This window comes from Zalophus californianus, chromosome 5 (assembly GCF_009762305.2).
Source record: "Zalophus californianus isolate mZalCal1 chromosome 5, mZalCal1.pri.v2, whole genome shotgun sequence".
NCBI lineage: Eukaryota > Metazoa > Chordata > Mammalia > Carnivora > Otariidae > Zalophus > Zalophus californianus.
Genome location: NC_045599.1, coordinates 95,582,353 through 95,610,018, shown reverse-complemented (window position 1 = coordinate 95,610,018; position 27,666 = coordinate 95,582,353). Strand labels below are relative to the sequence as shown.

General features: G+C 41.1%; 1 protein-coding gene across 1 annotated transcript in view; it reads right to left on the bottom strand.

The window, feature by feature from the left end:
• The window catches only part of SLIT3 (slit guidance ligand 3), a 594,180-nt gene that overhangs the window by 530,650 nt on the left and 35,864 nt on the right, over nucleotides 1–27,666 (bottom strand). Inside the window, exons 2-3 of the mRNA XM_027606988.2 lie at nucleotides 18,479–18,550; nucleotides 11,931–12,002 (exon numbers count right to left, since the gene is read on the bottom strand). Of these exons, the coding sequence (XP_027462789.1) occupies nucleotides 11,931–12,002; nucleotides 18,479–18,550 (144 nt within the window). The remainder of the gene's footprint in view (nucleotides 1–11,930; nucleotides 12,003–18,478; nucleotides 18,551–27,666) is intronic.

Below are 27,666 nucleotides of genomic sequence, written 5' to 3'. Positions count from 1 at the left end.
GGTGGGAGAGAATCAGGCAGGGCTGGCCAACACAGGCCTCTAGGCTCTTCACATGGTGGTGAACATTTTCTCCAGCTTTTATTTTTTTCCCCTAACCTTTCCCTAGTTTTAAGGTTTCCCTTCACACTGTCTTGCAATTCTTAAGGAACCAATGGAGAATATATTCCAAGACAGAAGTTACATTTTTTTAAAAAATAAGGAATAATAACATAAACCAATCAAAAATCTGTCAACAGTGGTATTTCTGGTGTTGGCAGCTATACACCCATACAGACACTGGGGTTTTTTTCATGGACGTAGAGTAATTTAAGTGTAGACACCACAGGCGATGAATTGCACAAAGAAAACCCTGTCCATAATTCTGAGTTAATAACAATGGTCAGTGTTTGATGTTGATACAAATGAGGCCAAAGGAAGAAAAAGCCACATTCATGGGCTTTTGGAGTGTCTGGCCTCTAAATGATTGGCTCAAGGAACATAACACATTTTAGTTCTGGTAGGAAAAGCAGGGTTCTATCCTACCAAGAACAAAATAAGTCTTGCAATAATTTAAAAATATATATTTGCAATACATACGCATTTAAATATATAACCTAATTATTTACTTCACATCTAATTAAAGAGTAAGTGGGAACTCTGGCTTAGAGCTAAGAACACCATTGTGTTTTGCTCTTCGGAAAAACTGAGCTAACACCAAGGCAACTCAACTCCTTAAACATTGCATGCTACATTAACATTTCATAGAAGTCAAATTCCTCTCTGGCCTGTTTCCTTGTCTGTAAAATGGGGAAATTGGATAATACAATATCACAATCTCATTCCAGTTCCTGACGGTTATGTCTTCTTTTCCTAGCACCTGAATTCGGAATAATCCTGGATTTAAATCTCAGCATGGCAAGTTGCTTTAATTTCAGAGGTTCAGGATTTTTTTCTCTGAAAAGTACATGATAATTAAAAAAATACATTTAAAAATTTTTAATAAAAAATGTTGAAACATACAGACAATAAAAAATATATTTTAAACTTCTGTATGCTCACCACTTAGATTCAACAATTATTTTCATTTTGTTGTATTTGTTTTACTCTGTGTTCTTTATCGAACCATTTAAGGTAAAGTATGGAAATCAGGACACTTGATTCCTAAACACTTCTGCATGCATCTCAAAAAATTAAAAGGTTTTCCTATATAACTAGAGTACCATTATCACACTTAACAAAGTTAATAAACAATTCCTTGACATCAAGTTCATGATACCCAATCCACGTTCAGATTTCCCCATTTGTCTCAAAATTCTATTTTACACATTAGTTTCTTCAAACCAGGCCTTAGTTAAGAGCCAGGCACTGAATTTGGTTGTTATATCTGTTTCTAAAGTCTCCTTATAAAATAAAATTTTTTGAAGGATAACATATACATAGAAAAAAGCACAAATCTATATTTTATGGCTAGAAGCATTTTCACCTAGTTGAACAGATCCACAAAACCTCTACCCAGATCCAGAAACAGATGATGATAACACCCCAGAAACGCTTTAGTGCTCTCTTCCATTTACAGCCCTCCAATGAGAGGGTAAACACTACCCTGACTTGTAATACCATAGATTAGTTGTGCCTGTTTGGAAGATTATATAAATGAAATCAGGTAATATATATTCTTTTATGTCTGGCTTTTGTCACTCATTCTGTTTCTGAGATTTATCATGTTGTTACATACAGCAGTTTCGTGTGTGTGTGTGTTGGGGTAATTTTTCATTTTCCATCAGGCTATTCCAACATATGAATAGACCACAAACTATTTTTGCTCATGCTGATGAGCATTTGGCCTGTTTCCACTTTGGGGCTATTACAAATAGTGCTCCTATGAACATTTTTGTGTAGGTCTTTTTATGGGATGTATATCCAGGAGTGGAACTGCTGGGTCATGGGGTATGTGTATGTTCAGCTGCAGATGATACTGCCAAAGAGTTTTGCAGATTAATTGCTTTAGTTTTCTTCCTCAGAGATTTGTATAAATGTGATAGAATGTCTTTGACTTCTGCATTTATCACTTCCTCTTAAATCCTCTTAACATCTATATTAACTTATTGATTGAAAAAAATTACTCATTTTCCTTTTCTCTTAAAGCATTTATCTGCCCTCAAATTGCCCTCAAGATCCTATTTGATCTTCAAGACTTGGTTCAAGTGATGCCTCCTGGGTAAATCTTTCTCTGGTCTTACCAGTAGAGGTGGTCATTCCTCTGTACTCTCAAGGGTTCACTATCTGCCATGTTGAAAAGTTTGTGTTTACATGCTTTCCTTCCTAAGTAGACTGTAAGCAGCTTGAAGGCAAGGGTTCCACTGTATTCTTAAAAACTCTAGCACTGACACAATTCCATTCCACACAAATACATGTATGCATGTATTTTTGGTGTAAAACAATAACATTTATTTTGCTTATGAATCTATAATTCAAGTAGGGTTTGGCATAGTGAACTTTTCTCAAAATAAACTTTATATAGTAGAATAGATTTAAATATACATAAAAGTTGGGAAGACAGTACAGAGCACCTAGCCAATATTGATACATTATTATTAACTGAAGTCAATACTTTATTCGGATTCCCTTAGTTTTTACCTGTATCTTTTTTTTTTTTCTGTTTGAGGATACCATCCAGGATGCCACATTACATTTAGTCTTCATGTCTCCTTATGTTCCTTTTGGCTCTAACAATTTCACTGACTTCTCTTGTTTTTGACGACTTTTGACAGTTTTGAGGAGAACTGTTCAGATGTTTTTAAGAATGTCCCTCCATTGGAATTTGTCTGTTGTTTTTCTCATTAGCATGTAGTTATGGGTTTTTGAGATAGAGATCACAGACGTAAAGTGCTATTTACATTACATCATACCAAAGGTACATATTATTAACATGACTTAGCACTTTGGATATTGGCCTTGATCATCTAGCTGAGGTAGTAGTGTATGTCATATTTCTCCACTGTGAAATTTCTATGCTTTGCCCTCCCCTTTTCATACAGTACTCTTTGACGGAAATCACCATGCAAAGCCTACATTTAAGGAGTGGAGAGTTATGCTCCACCTCCTTAAGGGCAGAAAATCTACATAAATCACTTAGAATTTTTCTGCATGAGAGAGTTCTCCTCTCCCCATTCATTTATTTGTCCAATCATTTATTTATGTCAGCATGGGACTCATGGATATTTTATACTTTGGTTATAATCCAATACCAATTTGTTTATTTATTGCTGAAATTATTTCAGCTTTGGCCATTAGGAGCCCTTTCAGTTTGCTCCTATGTCCTTTTAACATATCCCCTAATTGTGGGTTTTGTTTTGTTTTGAGCACTTCCTTTCTGGCACAATTATCTCATGCCCAGTCCTAGAATCATCCCATTTCTCCAAGAACCTTAGCTCCCTTTTATTGGAGAATGGTATTAGAAACCAAGATCTGGGCACCAGGTGTGCTCATTGCTATTGTGGTGTCATCACTTCTAGGCTCTTGTACTAATAAAGCAAGGAAATATGTGTGTACAAACATGTATCTTTACATGCCAATATATTTCTATGTATATATCCATCTGTATATATTAAGTGAACATATCTATATTAGGCTAAACATTTGTTTATACTGATGTCTCCAACTCTAATCTGTTGACACAAGGATTATAGTTTTCTTCACTGCCTATCTGTAACCACCCATTTCAGCAACAAGAAACCTGTCTCTACCATCCACCATCCATTGTTCAATTCCAATACACATGTATACAGTGACTTCAGAATTGTTAACTCATACTCCTATGGGAAACAACTTTGTTAACTACAGTACAGTTCTTATGTGTGATTCCTTTTGCCTTTTGTCTCATAGATTGATTTCCAAATCTACTTAGGTCAGCACCTTTCCCCCATCACCTTCAAGAGGTTGATTCATACATTCATCACAGTCTGTATTCCATCTTGGGATCCTCCAATTTTCTAAATAATTTTTAGAAATGTTCATGCAGGTGCCTGGGTGGCTCAGTTGGTTGGGTGTCTGTCTTTGGCCTAGGTCATGATCCTGGAGTCCCAGGATCGAGTCCCATGTCAGGCTCTCTGCTCGGCAGGGAGTCTGCTTCTCCCTTTGACCCTCCCCACTCTCGTGCTTTCTCTCACACTCTCTCTCTCAAATAAATAAATAAAATCTTTTTTTTTTAAAGAATGTTCATGCACTAAGGTTCACCCTGTATGCTATAAAATTCTATGGGCTTTTATCAATGCAAATGTCATATATTCACTATTTCAGTATCATACAGCATAATTTCACCATCCTAAGCCCCTCCACCCCCATTTTGCATTTTGCAAAAATTTTCTTCCAGTCTGTGACATTTCATTCTCCTAACAGTGCCCTTTGTGGAGCAGAAATTTTTAATTTCAATAAAGTTTAATTGATCAATTTTTTTTTCTTTTGTGGATCATGTTTTTGTTGTTATATTGAGAAACGCATTCCCAAAACCAAGGTCATGTAATTTTTTCTCTTGTCTCTCTTAGAAGTTTAACAGTTTTACATTTCACATTCAGGTCTATGATCCACTTTTGAGTTAAATTCTGTGTAAGATGTTAAGGTTTATGCCTAGGTTCAATTTCTACATATGAACATCCAATTGTCCCAGTACCATTGTTGAAAAGACTATTCTTTCTCCATTGAATTATCTTTGCACTTTTGTCAAAAGTCAGTTAACTATCTTTGAATGGGTCTGTTTCTTTTTTTTTTTTTATTCTGTTCTGTTAATTCATATGTCTGTTATTTCACCAATGCCATCCTGTCTTGATTACTGTAGCTTTATAGCAGGTCTTAAAATTGGATAGTGTGATTCTTCCAAGTTCATTCTTCTTCAAAATTGACAGTATATATTTTGAAATTAGTTCTTGTATTTCAAAATTTTTCCCTGAGTTCTTCATCCCTCCTTCCACATTCTATTTTTCTCTCATCATCTAATTTCTGAATTTTTAAAATTCAAATTTATGTTGTACTTTTATAGTTTATAAGACCTTAAATTTGTGTGGCTAGTTTTGAACTATTCTGTTATAGTTTTCATCTGTTTTGCATGTTTTCATTGTTTCATCTCTCTCTTGCATGTTTTCATTGTTTCTAGAAGGGTTATTGTACCTCTTACTATTTTTTTATTTTTCTTATGAAAAAACACGTTGTATGTGCTTCAACCATAATCTTTTTGGTTGCTTATTTCTTAAATGAAAGAAATTCCTATAGTTTTATGAGGGAGGGGTGGGAAGTGATAGCTTTCTTAGCTTCAAGAGTCTAAAGTTCATCCTTGTTTTTTCTTTTGCACAAACTAATGAAAAACATGGCCTTGGATTTTCTAAGATCTAACTCTTCTGGTGTTTTCTCACTTTTCATCAAGAAGTTCTCTTTTCATTTCTACTGTTGTTCCTGTTCTGATCAACTATACTCAGGAGTTTCTTATCAATGCTAGGCCTTTCTTTGAAAAAGAGCCCTGTTTTTGTTAGTTTGAAGAATTTATAGGGCTTGGAATACTCCAAGTACTATCAGTCATTATCACATCATGGTTTTTTTGTACTTACCATGAATTGGATCTAATCCAAACTCCCTTCCATTTTTGGCGGCTTTTCTCAGGTTGGCCACTGTGTTTTCCAATGAGTACATCCTGGTTATTTAAGCGATCTCCTGTTCTCAGAGTCATAAGAATTTCAGAGGGCTTCCCTCTGCTTTGTCCCACACAGATGAGATAATACAACAGTCTTGTAACCATCAGTTGTTTTTTTTGCTGCATACTTAGGGGTTTACTAAGATACTTTGTCAACTACTTTTATTATGGATGTTGTATATGTCTTTGGTTTTGCTATCCTAGTTGTTCAGCATTTTTTAATTTGGGAGAGGATTTTCAAATATTAAACCAACCTGATCTTCCTTGAATAATCCAAACTTGGTTGTAATATATCCTTTTCATGTACTACTAAATTCACTTTGCTAATATTTTGTTAGAAAATTCATATAAATATTCATGAAATATGTTGGTTTATATTTTTTTGAAATGTTCTTGTTGGATTTTGCTATGAAAATTATATTGTCCAAATGACAAATGTCTATTCTTTTTGTAGAATGAATTTATGTTAAATTGATATTATTGGCTCCTTAAAACTTTGGTAGAATTCACTAGCGAAGCCATCTGAGTCTAGATTGTTTGGTGGAATGTTTTAATTAAAGATTTAATTTCTTTAATAGATATAGGACTATACAGATTTTCTACCCCTCCTTGCCTCAGTTTTAAATTCCACTTAATCTTTAAAATCATTGAACTAACGTTCTTCAAAATCTACTCTTATTATCACTTTAATGTGTAAAATCCATAGATATGTCCTCCTTTTTATCCTTCATATAGGCAATTTGGTCTTCTTTCTTTTTTGTTTTCTGATCAGTCCTGCTAGTTTTTGTAGTTTTATTATGTCAAGAATGAAAGTCTGGCTTTCCAGAGTTCTTAAAATATATATGTTTCTATTTCATATGCTTCTGCTCTTACTGATTTCTTTCCTTCTACTTTTTTGTTCTTTTTCTAGCTTCTTAAGATGGGTACTTTCATCAAGATTTTATCTGGGTGATGGGTATTAAGGAGAGCATGTGTGGCGATGAGCACTGGGTGTTATATGCAACTAATGAATCGTTGAATACTACATCAAAAACTAATGATGTATTATATGTTGGCTAAATGAACATAATAAAAAAAAAACTAGAAAAAAAGATTTTATCCTTATTTCTTTTTAAACATATGATCACATACATATATCATAAATTGAATAATATAACTTAAAAGGCTATCCATTTTCTTCTGAGCATGGCTTTGGCTGCAATCCATACATTGTGATATACTATGTGTTTATTAACATTCAGAAAATATGTTTTCCAATTTCCCCTATGGTATGTTCTTTGACTCAGACGTTATTTTGAAGTATATTACTCAATTTCCAAATATTTTGAAATTTTCTAGTTATTGTTTTCTTATTGACTTCTTGAATATTTCTACTGTGGCCAGAGAAAATACTCCATATGATTTCAACCCTTTGATATTTTTGAGACCTGCTTTGTAGACCAGTGCTTGATAAAGGTTTCATATGTACTTGAAAAAAATGTTTATTCTACATTTTTCCGGTTGCAGTGTTTTCTAGGTATCAATTAGGTCAGGTTTGCAAACTTTGCTATATTGTTCCACATTATTATTAATAGTATTTCATATTGTTACTTATAATAGTCTAGATTGTTACAAATGATTACATCTCCTTATCCTATTAATTACAAAAACAGTATTTTAACTATGAATGTAAACTTGTCTATCCTTTTAATCCTGTCAATATTTGCTTTATGTATTGTCAGGCTATGTTTTTAGAAACATACAAATACAAATTCTTTGTATCTTTCTGGTGTATTTATTCCTTTGTCATTTTTAAATAGCCCTCTTTATCTCCAGTAATGTTATTTTTTAAAAAGTCTATTTTATGGGGGTGCCTGGGTGACTCAGGCGGTTAAGCGTCTGCCTTCAGCTCAGGTCATGATTCCAGGGTCCTGGGATCGAGCCCCGCATCAGGCTCCCTGCTCAACGGGGAGCGTGCTTCTCCCTCTCCCTCTGCTCCTCCCCCCACTCAGGTTCTCTCTCACTAGCTCTGTGTGCTCACTTGCTCTATCTCTCAAATAAATAAATAATCTTAAAAAAATAAAATAAAAATCTATTTTATGTAGTAGTAATAAAGCCACACCATCCTTCTTTTGGTTAGTATTTTCATGGTATCTTTTCTATCCTTTTACTTGCAATTTTTCTCTATCTTCTTGTTTAATGTTTGTCTTTGTAAAAAGCATATAATTATTGTTTGTTTTTTATCCACTCTCTTTTAAGTGGAGGATTAATCCATTTACATATACAGTAGTTATGATATTTTTGTGTTTAAGAGCATCTTATTATTTGTTTTCTCTTTGTCTCATTTGTTCTATATTCCTTTTTCTTTCCCTTTATCCCTCATTTGAATTAACCATATTTTTCTTTGTGTCATTCTATGTCCTTTCTCCCTCTATTAGGTTATTATATTTTCTGTTCTTTTTAGAGGTTATCCTACAGGTTGCAACATGCATCCTTGGTTTAATAAGGATATAAACATTAGTGCTATTATCACTTCCTGGATAATTCAAAGATCTTAGACCATTTAAACTCCATTGACCCTCCCAACTTTTTGCTACTGTTTCTATCTTAAGCTTCTTTTAATCTACAACAGTCAACTCCCATCTCTTTCATGACATTGATTTTTGGAAGAGACCAAGGCAGTTGTCTTATAGAATGTTCCATCTTTAGGATTTACTTGTTCCTCTTGGTTTCATTTAACTTGGTCCTCTAACCTGTCTACTCTTGGGAAATCAAAAGTGAAATGTAGCTAAATTAGATGTAGGGGAGACATACTTAGCAACAATACTTTATAGCCAATGCTTTGAATTTTATATTGTCACATCATGGACACAGTAATTCTAACCTTGAAAAATTGTTGTATGGTTTAAATGAGATGGCATATGTCAAGTGTCTATGATGCTATCTGATACATAGTAGGTAAAGAGCAGAGTTTCTCAACCTCAGCACTATTAACACTCTGGACCAGATAATTTTCTGTTGTGGGAGCTGTCCTATGCATTGTAGGATGTCCTGTGCATTAGCAGCATTCCTGACCTCTACCCATTATATACCAGTAGCATACTCCAGTTGTCACAACCAAAAATATCTCCAGACATTTCCAAGTGTCCTCTGGGTGGGGGGTGGGGGGAACTGGTTCCACTTCAGAACCATTAGTATAGAACAAAAACCTAAGTATTTGATAAGTATTCCACAAGTACTTACTATCATGCCTTGTGCAAAGCTTTGAGATTAAGACCTAATGAAACATGATTTCTGACTTCAACATACTCGTGGTTTTGGAGAGAGACAATAGGCAAGTAGGGAATTAACAGATGGTATGATAACTGCTGTGATAAGGGCAATCAGTGTTGTATGTGAGGAGAGGCAGGCAATTCAGTCTGCAGCAGAGGCACTTTCATGGAAGAACAGAGAACTCTGATTTGACAACTGAGGGACAGAATTCTCTCCCCTTTCAGGCTCAAGAGATCAAATCAATAAAGCCCATTCATAATGAAAATCAATACTTCAAAAATGAATTATCAAAACCCATATAATTTTCAGGCTGTATTTCAGAGTATGATCAATAAAGATGAATCTACTACCAAATACAGAGACACAAGTAAGGTAAGTCAGGAGTGAGCACTGCAGATGGCACAATCAGCCATCTCTTTCTTCAGTTGTTAGCAGCAAATATGTTATATTTTCCCATTCTATAGCTCTCAGTCTGTTTGGGGACAGACTGGATAACTAACACCAGATTAACACGTCAGAATAATGTCATACACACCCTCTCTCGTTGACATTGGAAAGCCTTGACTAAGGAGGCCCATCCAACTGTGCATGCTGGTCCAGCCACCCATACTTTTCATTCTTCTTCCTGGCCAAGTACTTCTTTAGATCACTTGCAGTATAAATCAGAAACTGGTTAGCTGTTCACTAATTCTGCTTCCTCTATTTCCTGGGCATATAGCTTGATTAAGTTTCCTAGCCTCTTCTGCAGCTTACTGTGGACATGTGAACAATTTCTAATCCAAGGTATGTAATACTGGAAGTCATATGTACTCTTTCCAGGTCTGGCCCATAAAAACCTCCCATATGTAATCCTTCATGCTGTTTTCCCTTCCAGTGGCTTGATTCAGATACCCATTGGTACCTTGGTAGCCAAGGTTTAAAGATGGCAGAGCTCAGGAGTGAAAAGAACCTGTGTTCCTGAGTCTCCCCTTGGAGGAGGGAGGCCCAGCAACCAAGAATGCCCTTATTGGGTTGGATATGAATAAGAAGTAAACTTCTGTGTTAAGCCATGAGATTTGCGGGTTTATCGAGTACAGTAGCAAGCATTAGCCTCCTAATACGCCAAAGTAAAGAAATAGCCAGGTTTACCCTGCAATTGTAAGCCCCTCAGTCCCGCAGACATGCACGGTACTTCTGCCCTCTAAGTGGGGCCTGTCCCCACTGTGTTCACCAAGCCAAAGAAAAGCACTTTTCGCCAGCATATTTCACCGATATTCCCTGGAGTTAGATGGGTATGTGAGAGGCCATTTGCAGGGCCATTGCTAAAGATCACACTTCATCTAATGTCCACAGCACAGAAGCATGAAAGGGCATGGGCTTTGATGTCAGACAGATGTGGCTCTGAATCTTGGCTACCCCCCCCAACCCCTGACAATTCTTTGGCTTCATCTCCCTGGGCCTCTGTTTCTTCATCTGCAAAATGAGAGTAATAAAACCTCGTAGGGATTTAGTGGGGATAAAACAACAGATAGCATATAAAACATCGGCTTAGTTCCAAGCATGTCCAAGGTACTCAATTATCAATTAGTTCCCTCCCAACAATCATGAAATGAATAAATCAGGAGTTTATTTACCCTTCTAATCAGAAGACTAAGCAAGAGGTGGCCTTTTCACAAAGAACTATATATTTACTCTTCCATAGAAATGTTTAATACCTCATACAAAGGAACCAGGTTCAACAAATACTTTTATTTTTCCCTTGGTCTAAATAAGGAGAATTTAAGTTTCAAGAAACTTAAAAATACAAGCGTAAACAGAGGCAGCATTCATTTTTTTTAGAACTCTTTCCCCTTATAAGAAATAAATGTCATATTTTTAAACCAACAACAGAACATAGTGACCTTTGACCCAGATGGAGAGCAATAAATGAGACGGTTCACACAAAGCAGGGGGAGTACAGGGTTTTGCTGGATAATACTCGTGTCGCCCCAGATCCAATGAGTCCAAGGGAAAAGATGGCAGATCACAAAGCAAACACGTTGGTGGCAGGCCCTCCACCTGACCCAAGCCCATCTCTGTAGCTGAGATTTGGCAACAGGACAGGTAAATGGAGCAGGATCCTTCTAGGGAGGCTGGTGGAGCAGTGAGCTGTCGCAGCCCTGTGCCCCAACTGCAGGGACAAGAGGCTGAAATGTCAGGCCAACCAGGATGCGGAGGGAAACATGGAGAGCCGCCCACAGGCATGACTGAGTGCTCTTGGGGACAGGCCCCACTTAGAGGGCAGGAAGCAAATATCCAGATGTTATGAGCTGCCAGGTGTGATTAACTGAGGAAAGGTGATGCTGCCCACTTAACCACCTGAGCAGCGGCCCCACCCGAGTGACCCAAGAGGTTTCTGCAGATGCATTAATCATCAAAACCAGGGGAAGCTCCATCCATCTCCATCCCCACTGCTCTTCGTCTCTCCCTCTGACAGTCAGAAGAGCAGCCTATTTTTAAACCCTAGCACCACATTCCCTCATGGAAACATGGGGGCTTCCTGACACAGGCTGATGCTCAGCGGAAATGCAGGCACCACTGAAGGGCCTGCCCACTCTCCCACCCTTCCTCTCCCTAGAGGGGCAAAGGCTGCTTGGGGACAGCGAATATCTAACACCGGCCTCCATGACAGTGAAACCGACTGCCAGCTTCCACCCTCGGCAAAAGGGAAGAGGCTTGGGCAAGAACCAGTCCCATGTACAGATATCAATAGCAACAGCTCAAGCCTGGGAAGAAGAAAAATAAACCCCAGATGCCAATTCTAGCATCTTTTAAAGTAAAAGAGTTTAAAAAACATAAAAGAAAGAAAAAGAGCTTAAAAGGATCTCAGTGTCTCTTTAACATGTATCTAACGTGCTTTAAATAAAATAGCAAACATTTCATTAAGCATCGGAGACTTTTTCTTGGCAAGGTCGCAATGAAGACAATTTACCAAAAAAAAAAAAAAAAAAAGAAGAAGAAGAAGGAGACTTTTCAAGAAAGGAGGTTGTATTGTACTTACAATCGCTCCAGCTGCTTCAGATCCTGGAAGGCGCCTCTCTCAATGACGCTGACCTGGTTGTCTTCCAGATGCCTAGAACCACAGAAACAGCAGCGGTCAAGGACAAGGGGCCTCAGGGGTCCTGGCGCTAGGCTTCAGGCCCGGCAGCCAGGGCCACTCGGCCCCTCCCACAACACTCTGCCCTGCCCCCCACCCCCCAGCCGGGATCAGTCTGGTGGGACAAGATAATTCACATGCCAGCTTGGTGTCACGGTAACCAGGGTTTCGCCGCCTGCACACTTCTACCTGACAGATTGGTTTCCATGCCTCTATTTTAAGAATGTTCTCAGCAAATGTCCCCCCAAGCACTGCAGGATGTTGCACAGAAAAGGAAGAGGTAAAAGCTGCTTCTTATAAAAACCACACATATATTCAGCATCTCTTCCCTTGGAGCTCCCTCCTCTAAGGATGCAAAAATACTTCATTAAAAAGGGCCTCCTCTGTGTACTCTGTCTCTGGGTCACCTAGTAGAAAGGGTGACCCTACTGTTGGACAACTGCCTGTACTAGGAACTCTCCTCACCCGGGGCCTGGCTGTTCCCAACGTGAGGGTGATGGTCACAAAAGCTAATCCAGTCACAGTCTCTGCTGACCTCTAAAGTCCTCCATGCAGATGATTAAAAACCTAAACACTTTGCTTAAGTGAGGTTGTTTCAAGCATGTGGCATACCCTAAGAATTGAGTATACAATGAAACATTTGTTTCCCTAACTTAAAACACACACACACACACACACACAACGGCAGCTTAAATAGGATTAGCTAGGCTAAGGGAAACAATGGGGGAAGAGAAGCAATGAGGTTGCCCAGTTTCCATCCAGGACGAATCCTGCTGGCTGAATGAGACTTAAGGCGATGCAGTTGTGTTTGAAGGAGGTGTCCTTGGAAGTTGGAGTTTAAGAAGGGCTGCGGGTGCCCCTGGATTACAAAGGAGGAGAGGTGCCCTGAGCACCCGAAGGAAAAACAGAAGGATGGAAGGCAGCTTTAAGGAAGGTTGGCCTTCATTTCAAAATGATTCCATCCATTGCTTGCCCACCACCTCTGAGGCATTTCATAACCCCTGTACTTCTTGGGATTAACACTTGGGTCCTTGTGTTTATTTTCAAGTCCATCGTCCCCACTATGCCAAGGGACTAAGAAGGTAAGAACTTCTGTTCGTTATCATACTCCTCGCCCTACCACACTTGCCTAGCACAGGAGCCACTTAATAAAGGCTTTTGAATAATGAAAAACTAAAGATGCCTTGGGGCTACATAACATACTGACTTTCTATCAAGGAAAAGGCTAGTCTAGGACATAAGAAGTGTCTGACTCAGACAATCAGAGTGATAAGGGTATTTTGTTTGGGTTCAATGATATTTTACATTTTTTTGTGAGTTTTTCACAAACAATTAAAAATCAATATCACACACACATATCTACAAAAGAAACTCCTTTTGAAAATTCAGCTCCTGTGTTTCCAAATACCAACAATTGGTGGGAACTGAGTATGGGGTCAGGCAAGGCACACAGGCCCCTCAGTCTGCCTCAGTCCTCACCCACTCCAGTTCATACATTCATGTCCCTCTGGCCCCTTACAGGCTTCTTACTTAACAGATATGGACGTCATGGAGTAGGGAGGCTAAGAGACTCATCCAGGGAGAAATTATTTGGATAAAGTCATACAGCCAGCTAGGATAGACTCTCTAACGCCCCAGTCTGGTGTGCTTGTCAAATCTGGTATAAAAACCCCTGTTCTGCTTTCTTACCAGCAGATGGTGTGGCACTGGACTATCTGAAGTCGACCTCTCAGGGCCTCTGTTTCCTTATTTGTAAAATTTAAAAAAAAATCTCATAAGTTCTTGTGAGGATAAAAATGGAAGAGAGTGTGTAAATTATCTAGTCCAGGATCTGGAGTACAGTTAGAGGCTTAATAAATGTTCTTTTTTCCTTCCCCTGTCTTTCTCTCTATTCTGCCATATGGCAAGGAAGGCCTTGGAATGGCAACAGACTCACGCTAGCACATCTCGCTAAACAGGGAACCAGTTCAATATTAGTGACTAGGGATTTGTTGAGCTGGGTTTTTACTATCAGTCAATCCATCACAGTGTTTGTTATTGTTAAGTTCCTAATTATAACAAGGAGCAACCCTAGAGTGACTGTGATATTCTTTTTTTTTTTTTTTTAAGATTTTATTCAATTGACAAAGAGAGTCACAGCGAGAGAGGGAACATAAGCAGGATGAGCGGGAGAGAGAGAAGCAAGCTTCCCACCAAGCAGGGAGCCCGATGCGGGGCTCGATCCCAGGACCCTGGGATCATGACCAGAGCCGAAGGCAGATGCTTAATGACTGAGCCACCCAGGCGCCCCTGAGTGTGATATTCTTGCTGGGTTTCTGAAGGAGTTTAACTCCAGTCTCCTATGATGAATTTTTTAGTTCTGTACTAATTAATCTAACACTATTACCTTCTTTCAGAAAGGGGAGTCAAAAAATGCAAATATATCTATATTAGATATCTGCCCCTTCTCTACTTTGCTCAGGCTCTGGGAGGCTAATTTTTATCACTTCAAGAAGCTTCTCTGACTCTAGTTTCCAGTTGAGTAAGCCAATGGAAGTCACCAGCAGAAAATGAGATGGTGGGATGGAGTGATATTTGGGGATTTATTCCTACCTCCTTCCCTGCCAAGTAACTTCAGATAGACTGTGTCCCTCTACCTAAGACCCCAGATCCTGTCAGGCAGTTCCTACCTTTGTGGGTTCAAAGAACCACTTCCTCTCACTGCTCCTTGAGGCCCAGAGAACTGTTGTGGCTCCTTGTTGCTAGTCCCAGGAAACCACACCATGTCTTCTTGGTTTCTCTTAGCTTTGCCCACACCTTTGTAAATAATTCTTTTATTTAGCTCTCCTTATTTGTCCTGAGTGAGTGTCATCTCTTTGCTGCTGGAGTCCTGGCTGGTAAGGTAGCTAGGGTCCCTTTCTAGACCTATCAGAGACCAGCCTAGTACCTGACTTTTAAAGATGCAATAAATAATCAACATCTGATGAATGAATGAATGAATGAATGAATGAATGAATGAAGAAGCTGTGAACCTTACATCCAGACTTCTAGGCTGAGATGCAATTCAGGAGCTTGGGCTAATGCCACTGATGTCACTCTCATTTTACTGACCAGATGCAGGAGGTCAGGGATCCAGGAAAGGCTGGATGACCAGAAGGGCTGTCCATGAGTCTGTTCTGAGTTAGAGACAGACAGACTGTGTTCAGCTCTTTTGGCATTGTTATTTTTTTAGTTTTAACACTGGCTCAGAATTAGAAATCACCCCATGTGATGATGGCTGGGGAGGAGTTTAACTCTTTTATTAACCCCATTTGTGATAAAGCTGGCTCCCACATTGTGGGCATAGCAGAGTTCTTGCAACAGACTACTAAGAAAGGGAATATAATTGATAACACCAGAAGAGATCTTTTGCTACTCCCATCCTGTGGGAGAAAGAATTGTTATGGGCAATTCTTATATCTTCTCCTTGAATGTACTTTATTTGGGGAAAATTGCCTTTGGATGAGACCAAAGTTCCCCAATCTCCATTTTATCTGCTTTTGCTCATTCACCTGCACCGTATTAATAGTTCTGCATGGAAATAGGTGGCAAGCTCAAATTATTCAAGACTATTGAGTCTCTTCTGGCTTCACTATAAATTGTAAATAAGAAACAGATACAGGGAATGTGCCAAGGTGTGATGAAAGCTTTTCAAAAAAGATAGTTGTCTAGGTTACTCAGCTAAAAAGAATAGAGTGGGAGAAAATATGGTTTAAATGTCTGGGTATTTTACTGGTGTGAGAAAGCATTTCAGCTACCCCACCTAGCAGATTCTTTCACAGTAATAAAGGGCCACTAGAACGGGATTGTCTTTGAGTTGATAAGGAAGATAATGAAACACAATGTATTAGAGTCTATAAAGGGGGGAAGGGGGAGTGTTTTGGTGTTGCTTATCAAAATAAGAAGAATGTGCCAATTAAAGGAAAGATAAACTGGAGTCAAAGGAATGTTTTGTAGACCATCCAGAGGATATTAATACAATCTTTTGTGATTATTTTAAACTTTCTATTTGCAGAGAGCAGATATGGAAATTGGAATTTTTATTAGCCTTTCTGATGTAATGGTAAGAAAATCAGAGGGTTTTCTTTTCTGACTTGGTTAGAAAATGAAGCATTAGGTGAAATTGGTGACTCCTATGAAAGGAAATCTCTCACAGATGCCGGGGTGGGGGGGTGGGGGGGTGGGGAATGGAAACAAAGAGAGAAGTTAACTGTTTGTTTTTTAAGCTGTCACATGACCTGCAATCAGGAGTTTACCACCTCTATCTCTTCAATAAATGTTATTCTAAAACTGAGCCACGGAATGCCCTCAACCCATCCCAGTCTCAATTCTGTCCCACACATATCTCAGGAGAGCTGCCAGTCATTAGACACACACGTGACTGCTTAGGGCAGAAGACTCAGCAGAGGGTAGAGGCTCCCCCTTCTACCCCCACCACCTTCCCCCTGAGGATGGTGAGAGGAGTGTGGACATGCCACATCTGGAGAATATATCAAGGGGAAAACATCTGCTGTCTGGAGGCCCAACATTCAGATCCTAGCGTCCGCACACACTGGTGTTCAGGGAAACTCAGGTAAGCCACTTATGTGCCCATCAGGGCTGCATTTTTAAGATGGGTAGACTATTTCCTCTTGGTTTTCTAAAATTTCTATAATGCAAATGGACAGCAGCTCTGCACAGAGGTTAGAAAACACACGTTCTGGGTTCTGACTTCTCCTTAGCATAGTTACCTGCCATGTGAAGCTGGGACAACTCAACCAACTGTGCCTGTTTCCTCTGGGCAGATAGGGATTAATAACCACATAACACAGAGCTTGGTCTGCGACAGGTACCATATATACTTTGGTTATCATCACCATTGTCACCACTATCTACTTTTCAGTCAGAAAAGCAATGCTAGGCAAGTAATATTCCACAAGTTGCAGTGAGAATAAACAGACTTCATGAAAAATGATAAAATCATAAAGCATTATACATGCAACTGTGAGAATTAGGAGGACTTCTGACTATTTGTTATAGGTGGAATTATATCCCCCCCAAATTCCTATGTTGATGTCCTAATCCCCAGGCTATCATAATGTGACCTTATTTTGAGATATGGTCATCACTGAGGTAATTCAGTTAAAATGGGGTCATTGGGATGTGCACTAATCTAATATGACTGGTGTCCTTAGAACAAGAGAAAATGTGAACAGAGACTGCAGAGAAGGAAGACAATGTGAGAGACTCAGGGAGAAGACAAGCATCTAGAAGCCAGGGATTTCTGAGGCTACCAGAAGCTAAAAAAGGGGCTGGATCAGATCTTCCCTCTCAGGATCGCCCTCAAAAGGAACCAACCCTGTTGCTACCCTGACTTTGGTTTTCTGGCCTCAGAAACTGTGAGACAATAATTTTTGTTAAGCCACTCACTGTGTGGTCCTTTGTTACCGTAGCCCTACAGACTAGTATACTATCATTCCTTAACTTAGAGATGAAAAAACTGAGGCCCAGAGAGGTATAGTGATTCACCCAAGATTCACATGCACAGTTAATTTTGATGCAGGACCAGAACCTGGTACTTCCTGTCCCTACAATAAAATTCTTTGTATTATAATGGGCTATTAGCAAAAAGAAGGAGGTGGCTTCAGATACCAAGACTTCAGCTGCTGCTTCTAGCAGTGATTTGTCAACCAAGATTCCATGACACAAGAGACACCAAGGCACTGGCCAGATTGCCCAGACGGTGCTCCAGGTGTGGAGCCACACTTAGGGGGCAAAATCAACCTCTGAGTAAAGTAGCAGAGAGGCTCCAATTGCTCCTCTCTTGTATCTCTAAATGTCTCAGACTTGCCCATGGACAAGCATTTAGGCACATCCTTATCACTCACAGACTCAGGGACGGGTGAAGGTGTTCAATATGTAGCAAGGAAACCTGATATTCCTTGCTCCCCTGTTGCATCAATACCCATCTCAAGTTTTGCTACCTGTCTGTACAGCTGTGGGTGTACAGCAGGGGCCCTGACCCTGTCTGACTCTCTCCCTCCCTTCTCCCCTCCTCTTCAGTAAGTAACAAGATAAACAGCTTTTGTTCGGATTGCTCTTTTAATGCACAGGCTGGAGAAGAAATTATAATCTCTATGGAAGAGTAGCCTGGTTAGTCAAGCTGACATTGCTGTCATCCTAGAAGCTCGGCATGTTGATTTATTCATGTAGAGCCTTCTGTTTTCCCTGTCACTGGAACTGAATTCTTCCACCGGTCCAGGCCAGCCGGCAGCATGGAGACACAGAATGAGATACCCGTGAAAACCTGGGTCTACTAATGAAGGGTTTTCTGTTGAAGAATGGTAAATTCCTGTCACCCAGTGCATAGGGGTGTAATGTCAGGCCAGCAGAACATTTTCACAAGGCCAAAGAGCTGAAAATGAAAATGCGTCGAAGAGCCATGTGTTACTTACAAGACTCGGAGATTCTTGAGTCCAGCGAAGTCCATCTTGGTGATCCTGGTAATATTATTTCTGTCCAGGTCACTGCAATAGAGAGCAAATTTGGGTCAGATTTTTTTTGCAGGTTACACTTACGGTCTATTCAACCCAGACTGGCTTGAAGGAATGTTGCTTGTCAAGCAGAAGGTAATTCCAATGATTAATATCATCCCCTGAGCATGCCCAAGCAACCTTAAGGATACTGTATGGAATAAGCTACCCATTATGTATGTAGTAGAGCCCTGCTATATTTAGCTGCCTGGCTTCTGTTGCCCCTTCTTTGGGGAACAACTTTTTCTTTGGAAGTTCCCTCCCCCAACTCTCAGACCATGTCACATAAGTGAGGCTGACCCCTCTTCCCAGATCCAGACCTAACCGAGGCTAGGCTTATAATCCCTCTTCACTCCCTCTGACAACAGTACTTGTTTCAGGAAAGTATACATGACTCAAATTCCCAATAGCTCTCTCTCCCCACTGGGTTTCCAAGCTGTTCAGCATTGCCAGAAACCATCTTGCCACCATGAAGAGAGAGTTTTCCAGAGTCAAGGAGAGACTGATTCCTGGTGCTAGCCTATGAGTATGTGGATCTACCCATGCCTGAAGCCAGGTACTTCTGCATTTTGAAATTACATGAGCCAATCTATGCCATCTCCCTTATATTTTGTCTTAAAACAGTTTGAGTTGAATTTTCTATCACTTGAAACTAAAAGAATCTTGACTGACTTTGGTACCTACCTAGGTATTTGTTTATTTTCCAGCTGGTTTGCAAACTCCCTGAGGGCAAAGGTAATATCTCATTTAACTTCCATAGCTCAATCTAGAGAGTATGTACCTGGCACAGAGTAGAGGGAACTTTGCTAATTTCATACATTAGGGAAAGACAGTTACATGGATTGCTCCTGACTCAACTAGTAGGTTTATGCTCCTAAAAATGGTCCCAAAGAGAAGAATTTGCTATGGAAGAACTGAAAGCATTATGGTGGTATTTGTGTTGGGGAGAGGGGACACCGTGGGTATTAGAAAACCAGGGTTAGAGAAAACCGAAGTCAAGAATGAACCTATGAACAACTGTATATATATATATATATATATATATATATATATATATATTCTGTGTTCACTAACATTATCTAAGACTAGATGCAAAAAAAAAAAAAAAAAAAGGACCACGAATAATATGTTACAGTTCTTAATAATGGGTGCTGAATGACTATTTCCTATCTACCATACCTTCTTGAGAACTTTTCAGGGTTCTGGCCACATTGGAGTTTCAACAAGTTACTTGTAAACTGGCTTTTCTCTTTTCCTGAACATTCAGGAACTAAGGAGGCCATTTTCTCCATGACAGATCCCCATCCACACGGTCACTACTTTTAACATTCTTAGCCAGGGTCTAAAGTTTCCATCCTGCAGTCATGTCTCAGAGGGGCTTGTGAGCTCTACAGCTGTATTAAAGGAACAGGGAAACAATCTTCAGATTCTAGCACTTTATATGAAGAGGGATTAGTCTCCTGATACTGAAAATAATACCAAAATAAGAATCAAGTGAGTCCTTGGGTAATCTCACCTGGGAACCACCTCCCTTCCTCATCCAGTTTTCCACTATCTAAAATAGCAATCAAGTTGTTTCTTAACTAGCCTGTGATGGAGAGAGGCAACATATAGACTTCTCAGCCTCAGTTGAGTGCTGGCAAAGGAAGAGCAAGAATTACACAGGGAAATAAAGAAAGGTTACCTGTCTGAGGATCAGACAGCAGCACACAGATGGGAATGTGTGCATGCTCATACTCCCTGAGTATTCTTCTTAACTCCTGTCTCAATGGGAATGATGTGTGGGGACACTGAAAACTACAGATATGACAATGCAACTAAGGGTTTAATTACCAGGACCCAGCATGGTATCTCAGCAGCTTGTGCTGGTGGCTGTGGCACCAATATTTTCAATTAATATTTATTACGTGAAGGTGCACAAAGTGCGCTGCTGAAAGGCTGAGGACTTGGCGAGGGTGGTGGGGGAACAGGTTGTGGGGTTGCCCCAGGCACACAGTCCATGTTTGGGAGGCAGAGCCTCAGGGACAAGCAGCCCTGAGTTTGAGTCCCTGCCCTGTCGCCTGCTGAGTGACCTATGGGCAGTTCACTTCATCTCTGAGGCTCCGCTTCTCCATCCACAAATGGAGGGTGATCACCTCAAGTTCAAAGGTTTTTGTGAAGGTCAAATGAGATGACACATATACAGTGCTTCCCCGGCACTTGTTAGAGACTCAATCATGGCAGCTATTGTTACTCTCATTAGTTGAACTACAGCCTTCTTACCTGCACCTGCCACTTCCACCCTGAAATTTCAGTGCAAGAGCAGTTGCCTGCACCACCCCAAACTCTGTGCCTACAGATGAATCCTGGGATCTCCAGGAGACTATCTTCCTGTAGATGTAAAAGGGGTGCATTTTGTGACTAATAAGTAGTAAGATGGCGCCACAAGCAGCCCCCTCATGCTGCCCCTCCCTCTTACATTTCTTCAAAGATTTTTTATTTATTTATTTGACAGAGAGAGACACAGCGAGAGAGGGAACACAAGCAGGGGGAGTGGGAGAGGGAGAAGCAGGCACCCCATGGAGCAGGGAGCCCGATGTGGGGCTCAATCCCAGGACCCTGGGATCATGACCTGAGCCGAAGGCAGACGCTTAATGACTGAGCCACCCAGGCACCCCGCCTCTCACATTTCTAAGACACCTATTTCCAAATCTCCCCCTGCCCTGCCAGCACACACACTGCCCGACTGCCAGGAAGGAGGTCAGGAAGCACGTTCCTGGGCTCTGAGGTGAGACAGGTCAGGGTTCAAATCTCTTCCCTACCCCTGACTCCCAGCTGTGTGAGTTTCAGTATTTTAACTTCTCTGCGCCTCCCTGCTTTATGTAAGCCTCTCCTACTTGCAACCTTGGAACGGCGAGAAGCACAAAACCTTGACTGCAAGTATGCTTGGCTGAAAATGGGACTTAATTAAATGGGCACTGTGAAGAAGCTGCACTACCTCATGTACCCATTGCTCCCCTAGCCCCCGTTGTCCCAGTCCAGGCTACTCTGGAACTTCAGCCTGATTTCTTAGCCTTCAGCTTTGGCCTTTGAGGGAATCAGGATCAGTATATCTTAGCCTCGCAGATGGTTCAGACGGTGTTCTGAACCATCTGCAAGCATGATCCCTAGATGGGGAGCCACTGCAGTTCTAGTGGTAGAGTAGGGAAGTGGGGTGGTATTAATACATGCCTGCAAGTTGTTTCGTTGACAAGCCTGCCATGGACAGGTGGAGTCTATGTTCCTTTCCCTTGAAAGTGAGCAGGACTTATGACTGCTTAGACAAGCCTGGGGCAGGAATGATGTTGTAGAATTTCTGAGGATGGATTAGAAAAGGCAGTAAGCAACTGCCTGGCTCTGTCTTGGAGCACTTGCATGGGAGCCCTGAGCTGCCATGCTGGAAGAATGGAAGGCCTAGGGTCACCACTGGTGAGACCATGTGAGAGGACGAGAGAGAGACAGAGACAGGGAGAGACAGGGAGGTGCTGGAGGAGCCCCCGCGGTTCTACCTTGGCTGTTTGATTCTTTCCAGCGTAGAGGTCAGGCACGTAAGTGTGGACACCTTTGAGATTCCAGCTCCAGCTACCATCTGGTTATGACTTATGAGAAACTCTGAGCCAGATCACCCAGCTGAACTACTCTTGAATTCCTGCCCACAGAAACTGTGAGGGAGAATACTAAAATGAGCACTGTCTTAAGCCATTAAGTTTTGGAGTGATTTGTTTGGCAACAAAAGAGAGATGGAAAAGAAAGGAAGAGAAAGACACCTTTTCAATGTTTAACTTCCCATTAACAATGGAACCTCCTTCACATGACTCTCAATGGCATGTCCTTTCTGTGCTTGCCTGTCACCCTTGAGATCCTCAGTCCTGTCATTATGGTCAAATATGGCTCACAGGGGCCAAAAACACCCTGTCATTCTAGGAATGAAGTGAGAACCAGCCCTTGTCTCAGGTTCTCAGGAGTAAAGACTGCATAATTAGGGTTGGCCATCTCTCCAAGTGAGCCTTAGGATACCATGAGAATCACCCTGGTGTTATATTAATAATCGCAATAGTGGGTACCATTCATTGAACATTGTGGCAGAGACCAGCAAGTTGTCCAGCAAACCATTTTCCCTCAGTCTGGTGTACACAGATAGCATACATTTCTCAGTTTCCCTGGCAGGGAGGTGCAACCATGTGACTGAGTTCTCACTATTACACGGGCAGAGGCAATATATGCTGCCTTCAGGCCTGACCGATAACACTTCCTGCCCAATCCTTCACGATCTTTTTCTTCCCTCTGCTTGGGCTGAATTCAGTAAGTCCAGAGGAGGACTCCAAGAATGGCAGACAGAAAGAGCCTGAGTCCTTGAATGACTGCATGGAATAGAGACCTTCCCTCCCCTTTCTCTCCATTTAGCTATATAAAACTCAGACACATTCAAGAAATAATTCTTAAAGCCACTGAAATTTTGGGCCTATTTGTTATAGCAGTCTATACTGACAAATGCAATATCTTTGAGTCAGGATCTTTCCATCTTTTTTTTTTTTTTTCTTTCTCTTTGCAACAGTTCTGAAAGGTAGGTGTTATTATCTTCCTTAAACAGATAAAAATACTGAAGATAAGCCTTAATAAGAGCTGATGTTTGCTGGGCCCAAACTATGCACCAGGCACTGTCCTAAAAACTGTATGTTCATTTTCTCTTATCCGGACAGCAATCATATGTGGTAGATACTATTACTATCCCATTTTTCACATGAGGAAGCTGAAGCATAATTTCCCCAACCCCAATCCAGCTTAGATTTTACCAATAAAGCAACTTGCCATGACGTCACAAAACCAGTGAGTGGCAAAGGCTGGGATGTGAACTTGGGCTCTCTGAATGCAGAGGACATGTTTTTTATCACATCATGCTCCCCATCTATAGCTAGACTCTAAGCATTTTCCACTACATCAGGTTAACTACTGACTGAAAGAAAAATGAATGAATAAATGAATAAGTAAATAGAACAGTACAGAATAGAATTTCCCATCCCATCTTGAGGAAAGCAAAGGGCACTCCTGGTGGTTTCACTGCTTCCCACTCTAGGCAAGATGGCCCATTTCCTTTTCTGTCTCCCAGTGAGGTCTGGGCCGGTGGGGGTGCTGAGACCCTCTGCAAGCTTTCAGAGGGGTGCTTTCCTGCTGTTTTTGCCCATGTCTGGTTTCTGCCATGTTGCTCATCATCTACCAGACTGCCTATATAAACAGGCATCACCATGGTAATCTCCTACATTATTTTTCCCTATCCCAATCAGTGAATCATAAACCAATGCTGAGAGTCACAGCTTTGTGGTATTTTCACATCTGTTTGACACCTTGGGTGGGGTGGGGAGGGTGAGGAATTCAGAACAACACTGGAAAAAATGGAACAAAAAATGTTCTGGGGCAGGCCACTGTCCCTAACTTGGCACACGTATATTCACATTCTTCTTTTGATTCATTCTGTGGCATTCCAGCGAAATGTTCTTTTTGCTGTGACACATCTGGGAAGAGGGAGCACTAAGAACAGGGTAGTGTGAAAAAAGGGCTTCAACACCAAACCCAGAAGATGTAGATTTGAGACCCCTCTTCCTTCTTAGCTGGGTAACTTTGGGAACGTCACTTAAACTTGTTTAACCCCAGTTGTTCGTATTGTTGTTGAGACTTTTATAAAATATGACCAAGAACACCAGCTCTACAGGATTACCATGAGGCTCAAGAGATAAATTATGTGAGGAAGTACTTTCTAAACAGCGATTGGAGTAATTAACTTTTCACTCACAGCCAACAACTTGAAGGGAGAGGAAGCAGAGGTGGAAGTTAGGACTGGTGTCAAAACAAGATGTTTCTCTATGATGGTGCAACCTATAGAGTTAGAGAGTATACCATCAGTTCAGATCAGACTTTAAGACCACCTGCCCCATACAGCAACTGTATACAGAGTGATGTCTTCTGGGTTTCAGGAAAGAAGATATCTCAGTCTACGGTAAACTTGGAAGGGCTGCTTTACAATGAAGTAATTCCCTATTACAGGGTTATATAAGCAGAGATTAGTAGTTAACTCATGCTGGACATAATGTACTTGTGATGGGTAGGAAGCTGGATGACATGACCTATAAAGTCCTGATAACTTTGAGATCTACAATTCTTGTATTCTGGGGGCCCAGAACCAAGGGGGCTTAAAAATATGGCCTCAGTTTGGAGTCTAGTTGAGGAGATGGACTGAGACTTAAAAAGCTACTTAGAGAACAATGTAAAAATATATACAATTAGATGTTAAGACATGTGGTCTAGATTCCCTGGAGAGTGAGCAATCAGAGATTTGAGTTAGCTGTGAAAACAGGAGCTCAGAAGACCTGGAGCAAATGAGAGGGAAGTACACTGTGATGCGGTGGTGACAACAGGGGCCACAGTGGGGATCCCAGAGAAGTGAAGGGTCTGAGGACAAGGAGGGCAAGCTTCTGAACGAGGACGGTGTGATGCTTTCATGTTCAAAATCTCAAAGCCTAATCTGGGGAATTTTGCCTAGGAAAGTGGTAAGGGGGGACAGAATTAAGATGTCTTGTGGTCCAGCCTGACCCCTTGTTTACTACCAGCAAAGAAGAAGTTCCAATCACATCAGAATAAATTAGTGAAGGGGCTTTAGCTTCCATTTCAGTTATTCACTCTCTACGCCAGGAAGGCTAACCTGAATGGAGCACATCACAAGGCTGGCTGCTGTGCCCTTCTGCTTCACTTTGAGTTAAGCAGGCGATGGGGGGAAAGGAACAGAGTGAGGAGAGTGCATTTATTCTCCTGGTTCCCTCCCTGTGAGGTCACTCAGGTTAGCTAGTGTCTCCACCAAAGGTCATGACTCCTCTTCATGGCTAACCACTTCCTGGTTCCAGAACAGTGCCTTCTCTAATCTCTTCTGGCTCAGGGGTAGTAACAGCTCTATTGATTCTAGTCCTGGTTCCCTGAAACACAGCCAACTACTGAAATAGTCCCTTTGTAAATCAATCTTCTTTACATAATCCTAATTTGAGTTTTTCTACCTATTTTCATTTTCTGACACCTTGGGTGGGGTGGGGAGGATGTCATTCATTCACTCATGTCATTCATTCAATAAATTATCTTAACCACTAAGTTTCATGTACTATACTAAATGCTGGGACACAGCTGTAAACAAGCGTGGCATGGTCTCTGACATTGAGCAAGCATAGTGGGGAAGAAATAAATAAAGGGTCAACTCCCACAGACTGTGCTAAACAGTCTACAATAAGTGTTGTTGAACTTTTTCTGTAAAGGGCCAGACAGTAAATAATTTAGGTTTTGTCAGCCACATTTTTTTATGACAACTATTCAACTCAGCTCTGTAGCACAGACAATACACAAACTAATGGGTATGCCCGTGCTCCAATAAAACTTTATTTGCAAAACAGGCTGAAGGGCAGATTTGGTCTGGGAGGTATAGTTTACAGACTCCTGTTCTATACTGTGTCAGAGCCATAAACAAAAGCTTACAGGAGAGTATACCAAGTTTTAAGGGTCAGGAGAGGCTTCCAGGAAAAGGCAGTATTTTAATTGAGACTTCAAGAATGAGTTGGCCATAGCTAGGTTGGTTGGCATGGGAATATGTGAGAGAGAGAGAAAAAGGATTCTAGGTAAAAGAAGCAGCATGTATAAAAGCCCAGAGTCATTGCTTTAGGATAACTGCAAGATTTGTTTGGCTGTTAAAGCGTGTTACAGGGGAAAGCAGAACGTTCCTTCTTTCAGTCTTTCCTTCCTCCCTTCCTCCCTTCCCCTTTCCCTCCCTCCCTCCCTTCCTTCCATCCTCCCTTTTTCTCTTGCTCTCTTCATCCTTCCTTTATTCCTACAATAGGCCTTTATTATACACCTACTCTGGACCTGGTGCTGTTTATGGCTAGGGATAGCATGATGAACAACAACAAAAACTGTTCCGTTCAGGAAACTTTTATTCTCTTGGTGAGTGTGGCAGACAGACTCTAGGGTGGCTTACATGATCCCTGTCTCCTGGTATTAGCACCCTCGAGCAATCCCTTCTCCTTGAGCAAGGCAGGACCTACCGACTTGCTTCTCATTGATATAATATGGCAAAGGTGACTGGATGGCGCTTCTGTGATTATATTATATACAACTATAATGCCCATCCTGCTAGGACACTCTTTCCCTTGTTACCTATGATGAGCAAGTGACCATATTAGGGAGGCCCACATGGCAAGGAACTGAGGGCAGCCCCCACAAACAACCAACAAGGAACCGAAGACAACCACCAAGAGCCTGAAGTCTTCAATCTAACAGACTGCAATTCTGCCAATACCTCAAGAGTTTAGAAGTACATCCATCCCAGTTGAGCCTTGGGTGGTCAGGAGAGACCTTTGGTCTGAGACTTGAAGGGAAAGAAGGAACCAGACAAGGAGGGGAGACATTTCCAAGTATAGGAACAGAATCACAAAGGTCCTGAGGAGATTAAGTATTGGAGGGTCTAAGCAACAGAAAGGCCAGGTGACTGGAGCAGAATATCACCAAATAGGATCACAGAGGCAGGTGGCACCCAGACTATGGAGCATCCAGGGGGGCAGCTTGGCACTCAGAACCACAGGAGAGGTCAAGCAGGGAAGTAACTGGTTTAACAGCCCTCAACGTCTTTCCCCTGACATCAAACCTGCCCCCTACAACCAGATTCATTTCCCCCAAATGCCAATGTCTTTGACAGTGCAAAGCATTGCAGCCAGGTGGCACTCATGACGGTTCTTAGCTTGCCTCATTTAATTCTTTCTTCTTTCAGTCCAAAGACCTTTACTGAGCGCCTTCCAGATTTGGGACTCTGCTAGACACTCCATTGACACTTATGTTCCTGCTACTTGCTGGCCTCTAAAGCCCTCAACATCCTTTCTCCATCCAAATCCTACCACTACATTGTGGGTTGAATTGTGTCCCCCCAAAAGATATGTAGAAGTCCTAACTGCCCGTACCTGTAAAAGTGACCTTATCTGGAAATAGGGTCTTTGCAGATGGAATTAGTTTGAAATGAGGCCATTAGGGTGGTCCTAATCCAATATGACTAGAGTCCTCATAAGACAACG